At 41.8% G+C, this 6,989-nt stretch overlaps 1 protein-coding gene across 1 annotated transcript in view; it reads left to right on the plus strand.

Moving 5' to 3' along the window:
* Nucleotides 1-403: 403 nt before the first annotated feature.
* MIER1 (mesoderm induction early response 1, transcriptional regulator) overlaps nt 404-6,989 on the plus strand; it is a 17,704-nt gene continuing 11,118 nt past the window's right edge. The window contains exons 1-3 of the mRNA XM_009083433.1: nt 404-424; nt 1,251-1,396; nt 6,202-6,369. Coding sequence (XP_009081681.1) covers nt 1,298-1,396; nt 6,202-6,369 — 267 coding nt within the window. The 5' untranslated portion in view covers nt 404-424; nt 1,251-1,297. The remainder of the gene's footprint in view (nt 425-1,250; nt 1,397-6,201; nt 6,370-6,989) is intronic.

Genomic DNA, 6,989 nt, shown 5'->3' on the forward strand with positions numbered 1-6,989 from the left:
ATATTTTTGGTGGTGTTTTGAGGGATTTTTTCCCCCCTCATAGCTGGTTTAGAGATTAAGATTAAATTGCCTTTTCCTCTGAGGAATTCTCATTGTGAGTTGGGATTACCTTTAACAAAGTGTCTCCCTGGATTTAGATAGAACAGGGAATTTGTGTTCAGCTTCAAGTGGGAAGAATAATTTCTCTTAAACTGGCAATGGAATCTGGGATCTCCCTGGGATGTGGAAAGGGAATTTAACACCTGGATTTAGAGCAGAGTTGGATCTGTTCAGGTACTATTAACTCGGGGCTTTATTCATCACTATATTCTTTGCAGTGACTTGTTTTGTATCAGCTGAATTGAGTTTGTAAAGCTTCAACAGAGCAAAAAAATAATTCCCTTTCTTTTCTTTTTTTAGCCTTCTGTTGAGTCTTCAAGCCCAGGTAAATATTTTTACTTATTTCCAAGGGGTTTGGCATCCTCCTAGTGGGAAAGTTTTTCCACTTTAGCTGGACTGTTGTTGTCTCTTGAGCTTTATAATTAGGAATAAAAAGGAACAATTAATGGGTTTATAGTTAAACCTTAGAGTCACCTCTCCCTCTCACACTTTGAGTGGGTATGAGCTGTGGAAAATGAGATTTAAACTGTCCATGGAGACATATCAGCAGGGTTAGAATTGAATCAAGTATTGCTGAATGCCATTCCAGTGCTCCTCTTCCAACCCATTCATCCATCCATTTATTTTTCATTGTCACCAAATAGAGCCAAACTTCTCTGCAAAGAACTGGGGGGGAAAAAAGGGGGAAAAGAACTCAGTAAAATCTGTATAAATGTGAAGTTTGCTTTAATGGCAATTTTGGCAAAGTTATTAAACAAAGAAGCTCCCAAAAAATGAAGGAAACGACTGCCCTGAGTTGGTATGTGATATTTCTGCTCCCAATGGAGCTGGATTTAGGCAGGTTTATGAGTATTTAAGTGTTCAAAAAGGAACATTTTCCAGACATTTAACTAGGGACCTAGTGCAGATCTAGGGAACTGGTGGTTAAACACTTTCCTGGTTCTTTCCACCATGATTTTTACCCTCTAAAGGACTCCTCTCCCCCCTGAGTAATGAGATTATTCTCCCTAAAGGCTTGAGGGATTTGGAAGATATTTGAATTTCTGAGTCTAATTGGAGCATTAAAATGTCACCTAACTAAATCACTAAATTGATAACCTCTGTCAGGCCTTGATCTAACTCAAAACACTGTTTAAAATGTTTCCTATCAGGAGGTTCAGCAACATCTGATGACCATGAATTTGACCCATCAGCTGATATGCTGGTGCATGACTTTGATGATGAACGGACATTAGAAGAGGAGGAAATGATGGAAGGAGAAACAAACATCAGATCTGAAATAGAGGATCTTAACAGGGTAGGTAGCCTTAAAGTAGTCCTAAAGCAGAACCTTAGCCTCACCCCAAACGTGTGCAGGTTTTTATCCCTCATATTTGCAATTTAAACCACCCCAAAATCACTAGGAGGTAAATAAGAATAACTGGGGGAAAGTGGCTGAAGGAAATTTCTCCCAAACTGGTGAAAAAAAAGTGGTTCATAAATACTTAATAATGTATAAAGCTGTGCTTGGTTAGTCTCTTTTTGGCATATCTATGTGCTGGTGTAAGATCTGCATTTTAGAGCTAACATGAGTTAAATTATCCTCTGAATAAACTTGTATATTCCAATGTTCCTATTTTATAAAGCACTTGCACTCCATTAGTGCTTTCATATTGTTATTTAAAAACCCCAAACCCCATAATTTTACAATTATTTTGCATTTCCATACAAATATCTGTTTAATATATTAGAGCCTATGGTAGTGTCTTCATTTTTAAGGTAAAGTGCAGAGAAACTGATACACAAATCCTATTTACCGTCAGTGATTATGCCAAGATGACTTTAAATTAATTTAGTGCATTTAATCTCTATTTCCAGTGTAAACAATTTCTTTCTGGTAATTTCAGCTGTCACTTATGTCTTGTCTTAAATTATTTCTCAGGCAGGAATAATAATCTTAAATTCCAAACTAGGCTTGTTATAAATGCAAAGTGATTTAGGTGCTGCCTGTGGCCTCATTGGCTGAAAAGGCCTCCAGGACAGATCATTAATGATTCACAGATGCATATTTGATGTACAAATCCTATTAAAGCAGAAGTGATTATACCAAGATGACTTTAAATTAATTAAGCGCATTTAATCTCTATTTCCAGTGCAAATGAGAATTCCTTTCTGGCAATTTCAGGTTGGATATTAAATGGTGAACCATAAAGATAAATAAATAGTTGGTGAATCTAAATATGCTTCATCTAGATGAAGTGAGAATTGGAGCTCCACATGTCTCATGTGGGTTTTAAGTCACAAATGTGTTTGTTTCCCCTCATGTTTTGTGTAATTCTCTCACCACATTGCAACACTTGAATTTATCTCTCATGTCCAGTGGGTACCTCTAGCTGTGGGACAGCAGCAGCACATCAGAGCTTGGTTTATCTCATTTAATCATGGGTGATAGCCCATCTGAGTCTCAAAACTACTGTCAAGACAAGTGTTGTCCTGTCTCTTTCTCTTCCCCAACATTTACACATGTGATTTCATGCCTCCCTAGGCTGGGAATGTGACTCAGTGACCAGTTCAGCTGTGGCACTTGAAAGCATTTTTGAACCTTAATGGTTTCACTCCTGATTGTCATAAAAATTCCCCTTTCCTCTGAGGGCTGGAGCCTTTTCTTCTCATGGGTTCAAGCTCTAGTGCATCTGTAATGTCTTAGTTCTTGAGGTGACAGGCTGAGAGCTGGGGGTGTCCACCCTGGAGAGGAGAAGGCTCCAGGAAGTCCTTAGAGCCTCTTCCAGTGCCTAAAGGGGCTCCAAGAGAACTGCAGAGGGACTTGGGACAAGGACACAGAGGGATAGGACACAGGGAATGGCTTCCCACTGCCAGAGGGCAGGGACAGATGGGATATTGGGAAGGAATTCCTGGCTGTGAGGGTGCTGAGGCACTGGCTCTGTGGCTGTTCCATCCCTGGGAGTGTTCCAGGCCAGATTGGATGGGGCTTGGGGCAACCTGGGCTGGTGGAAGGTGAAGGTGTCCCTGCCTAGGGCAGGGGGTGGGATGAGATGGTTTTGAAGGTCCCTCCCAACCCAAAGCAGTGTGGGGTTCCATGATTCCATGATGTTGAGCAGCAGCTTGTGTTTTCAGTGCAAGTCTGTGTATATTTTGGTCTAAATAGCAGCAGCATGCCTGCATCTACAGACCTGAAGTCACCCTCTCTGCTGCTCCAGGATGGGGTAAATAGCAGGTCCCTAGGAGCAGAGAGTCTGAAGGGAATCCAAAGTATTGGATTTGATGGTTCTCAGTGATATATCTTGTCAGAACAGGTTTTTTGGGCCAGGAAAGCTCTGTGAGGTGGTACAGCAAACTGTCCTTAGTCACATCCAGACATGTATTCCATAAGACTATTTTTGTGTAGGAGTGTCTGCACCAGGTGTGACCAAAGTCCTGGCTAACCAGTATTCCTCCTTCAGCAGCCAGTGCTCAGGAAGGTGTCCCTGGGGTGAGGCATACCTCAGGCTGTACTTGATAATCTTGGAGGTCATTTCCAGCCTCAGTGATTCTGACAGTGATTTTCCAAAGCACAGCAAACTTGGCAGCTTCATTTTGGTATCAGGAAACTGCATTCACACTCTGCCTTGGAAATAGAAATGTCCAGGCTCCAGCAAGCTGCAGAAACTCCACTTCCTTCTGCTCTTGGCAAAGATGACACAAAAGGAGTGTGACATGGGGGATTTGAGGGGTGTGAGGCCAAGTTCTTCACCTCTCTGCTGTGGGCAGAGCACCTCTGAGTGCTGGGTGCCCCTAGGAGGTGGAGAGCATTGCTATGGTGCCTTGTGCATTACTCAGAGATTTTAAAGCCTTGGTCTCCCTCCTTCTTCCCATTTGTTCCATATTATCACTTGGTTCCTCCTTTTGGGTCACAATCATTTAATTTACCTTCTCTTTGCTGCTCATGGTACAGTTGTTATATCATTCCCCCACACTTACTTCTGTCACAGACACTTGAGTTATATATAATCCATTTGTTATAGACCCCTGGAATGGTTTGGGTTGGGAGAGACCTCAGTGCTCATCTCATTCCACCCCATGGGCAGGAACAACTTCCCCTAGCCCAGGTTGCTTCAGCCTGGCCTTGTACACTTCTACACAAGGAATTTTGATGTCTTGGATAACCCTTGTGACTTTTGAAACCTTTTCTATTTTGGCAATATCCTGAAGCAATACAGAAATCACAGTTTATTTTCCCTTGGAGAGCTGCTGATCCTTGGAGCTTTGGGGATTGTAATGGTCTATTTGGAGTTAAGAAGCTCCACCTAAGGAAGATATTGTCAATACAAAACCCCCAATATGAGTCAGTCATATTCCTGTTCTATGGTTCACACATACCTACAAATGGCAGTAAAAGTTCCTTTGAATTCCCAGTCTGTATCTACAAGTGGGATAGTGGTGAGGAGTTGTTAAAGAAAGAATATTCCTTTCCAAAATGTACTGGAGAACCTTTGTTTGGATAATTAAACAGGATTTTTCTGCCAGCTCTATTGCCAGATTTTAATGAAGGTCACAGCCCTGTCATGTCTGGGTCAGGAAAATATTAATTCCCCATTTTTAAGAGTTCTTTCCATAAAATAATATGATGGAGACCAAGAAGTCAAGAGGGAAGGTGAAGACATTTCGGTCCACATGGTCTGTGTCTGCTGTGTGTAAAGCTTAACCAGAGAGTAGGGCAGTAAGTGGCAAATACACAATGAGTACTGGGAACTCCTGTGTTCCTCTTATTTTTACCAAGCAGAACAACTCCACTTGCCTTTTACACTTGGGGTTGTAGGATGTGTCCAAAAACTAGAGATATGCTGCTCAGTGAAGGCCCTTAGGACAGGAGATCATTGGAGCAAGTCTAAGCTCAGCCAATAAATAAAAACATCTGATTATCAGCCAAGATGTACATAAAATATTAAGCAAAACTAGTTAGAGCAAGAAGACACCTCCAGATAATAACCAAAGGGCTTGGTCCTGAGTGGGAGATCATTCCAAAATGCTCTCTGAAGGTTTCTGCCCTGAAAAAGCTCCTCAGGGATGCCACAAACTGCTCCTGAAGGCTGGATAATGAGTATTGAAGGTAATAAAGGAAGGGTTTTGCAGACACAGCAATTAGTCACTTTTATTGATAAATTAAGTGCAATTAGTAACAGTTTTGGAGCCACTAAATCTGGGAACTGACTGGCCCATCCTAAATGTCTCTTCAGAATGGGTCAGCTTCCCAAATACAAGGTTTTTAAATGTGTACATGTTTCAGCAGATTTGTTTCCAGCTGTGGATGGGTTTGTAGACAGCTTAAAATGTCTATGAGTCTGTAAAGATTCCTATATTTACCTGGATATCAAGTGGTCCTGAATGTAAGGTGATCCCTCGCCTCCATCCAAACCTTCACCTCTTGTTTTGCCCAGAAAGAGGAGAGCTACAGACACAGAGAGCTGCACTTTGGGTGTCATTTTGTGCTCAAAACCAGGCTAGGAATTGTCCCTGCACCACAACTTCTCCTCAGAGATTGAATTCCATGTTCCAGCCTGGAAGTTGTGGTTCTGGTGGTGCTGAATCCTTGGAGTCACTGCAGAAGTTCCTGCCTTGCTCTAGGACAGGTTCCCACCTCAGCTGGGTGAAGCAGTTGCTGCTGACACACACTTAATTTGGTTTTTTTCCACAAATTTCTACTAAATACCATCATTTTTCCAGGGAGTTTTTTGGGCAGCAGAGGGAATTCCACTCTATATTCCAATAAGGAATGTGTTTGCTTTGGGTGCTGAAGGGCTATAATAAACCCAACCCTTTTTAATTAGCTTTATGATGACCTCTTGGAGAGCTTATTGATATGTGAGGTGTGCTGCAAATGTAGAGAGGACTGGGAAATAAGATGATCCTGGATAAACATTCCCCACACTTTTCTTAGGAACCAAAGCTTCACATTTTGCCTGTCCATTCCCTTTGGAAAGTCCATTCTTAGTGTCCATGATCACCATTCCTCTGGTTTGCTGGGCTGTGTTTCAAGTTTAAAGTGTTCGCCTTTGTGCTGTAAAACAGATGTGGAATGTGAAATATCCTGGTTAAAATCCCACCCTTTGTTTGGATGTTCCTTAGGAAAGTGATATGCCAATCCAGGAGCTGCTCAGCCGTTATGGCTATGATGGGACCATCCCACTGCAGGAGGATGAGGAGGAGGAAGATGAGGAGGAGGAAGAGGAAGAAGGAGAAGATGATGATGATGTTGATAATGATGACAACAGTGGCTGTAGTGGAGAAAACAAGGTAAGTGTTTGAAACTGGTTTGCATGGAGCTGCTCTGCGCTCAGCCACTCACAGGTCACGGCAGGAGTCATCCATAATAAAGTTGATTTCAAGGACTTTGTGTGCTGAACTCTAAGATTTGTGCTTATTTATCCATCTGGATTTTCTTCATTGCTCTTAATTCCATCTCTGTCAGCCCAAACTGTTGCTGAAGCTAATTAAAACGCATCAATACACGGAGCAGCAGCTAAGAAAGGACTGGAATTGTCCCTCAGAAATTGACTTCACAACTGACATTTGAAATGCCTGTAGAGATGTGGTTGAAGTCTTGTTTCAAGGTGATGACTAGAACTGCACAGTGAAGGGTGAAATTGAGTTAAATGTGTCTTTGCAATCAGATCACTGTAAGTTTTCAGTGTGAGCATTTGAAAGTGTTTTTCCAGCCTGGCAGCTCTGGTTGTACTTCAATTAACTGAACCTAATGCTTCAGTCTTTGCAAAATGTGTAGTTTTGAGCTTAGCATCTTAAAAATGCTGTTCTGGGTGCTCTTAAAATAGTTGTTTTTTTCTGATTTTAGAAGAGTCTTTTCTAGTTGGGATGTCACAGATATTTGTAACAGTCCTGTCACAGGCACAGCTGTA

Source organism: Acanthisitta chloris, unplaced genomic scaffold (assembly GCF_000695815.1).
Source record: "Acanthisitta chloris isolate BGI_N310 unplaced genomic scaffold, ASM69581v1 scaffold7921, whole genome shotgun sequence".
In the NCBI taxonomy this organism is placed as follows: domain Eukaryota; kingdom Metazoa; phylum Chordata; class Aves; order Passeriformes; family Acanthisittidae; genus Acanthisitta; species Acanthisitta chloris.